Source organism: Buceros rhinoceros, unplaced genomic scaffold, assembly GCF_000710305.1.
Source record: "Buceros rhinoceros silvestris isolate BGI_N320 unplaced genomic scaffold, ASM71030v1 scaffold27998, whole genome shotgun sequence".
Taxonomy (NCBI): Eukaryota; Metazoa; Chordata; class Aves; order Bucerotiformes; family Bucerotidae; genus Buceros; species Buceros rhinoceros.
In genome coordinates, this window is record NW_010427842.1 from 579 (window position 1) to 1,120 (window position 542).

Consider the following 542-nt stretch of genomic DNA (forward strand, 5'->3'; position numbering starts at 1 on the left):
AGCCCTGCCTCTGCGTGTGTCGGTGCCAGCCATTCCCCTGCCCGTGATGCCTGTGCCAGACCCGCACTGTGCTGGTGACGCCGCAGCCCGGGGCGTGCTGGACCCCACAGGGCTGCCCTTTACCTGCTCCATTCTCCCCGTAGGCCAGGTGTGGGGGGATGACCACCCGCCGCCTCTCTCCCGCGCAGACCCCTTGCAGGCACTGGTCCATGCCAGGGATGATGTAGCCCTTCCCGATGTAGGTGTCGTAGGTGTGATTGCGGGAGTAGCTGCAGCAAGAGAAACCCCCGGCACCGTCGTGCAGGACAGCCTGGTCCGTCAGTCCCCCTCCCCTCGCACCCCAACCCACAGCCCTTCTCCCAGCGCCTGCTCTGCTCCCCCAGGAGCCAAGCCCCGCTCCTCAGGCTGCAGCACGCAGCCGTTACCACCCCCAGTACCAGCCTCTGCTCCACCTCCGCCTCGGCTCTCCAGCCTCTCCTCGCAGGCAGCTGATGAGTGCGGGGCAGGAGGAGACAACTGGGGATCTCCCCACTCAGCCGCTT

At 67.3% G+C, this 542-nt stretch overlaps 1 protein-coding gene across 1 annotated transcript in view; it reads right to left on the reverse strand.

Annotated features, from left to right (window-relative positions):
• The window catches only part of LOC104498666 (peptidyl-prolyl cis-trans isomerase FKBP10-like), a gene marked incomplete at both ends in the record, with an annotated part of 2,256 nt that overhangs the window by 561 nt on the left and 1,153 nt on the right, over nucleotides 1-542 (reverse strand). Inside the window, one exon of the mRNA XM_010142074.1 lies at nucleotides 124-269. Within this exon, the coding sequence (XP_010140376.1) occupies nucleotides 124-269 (146 nt within the window). The remainder of the gene's footprint in view (nucleotides 1-123; nucleotides 270-542) is intronic.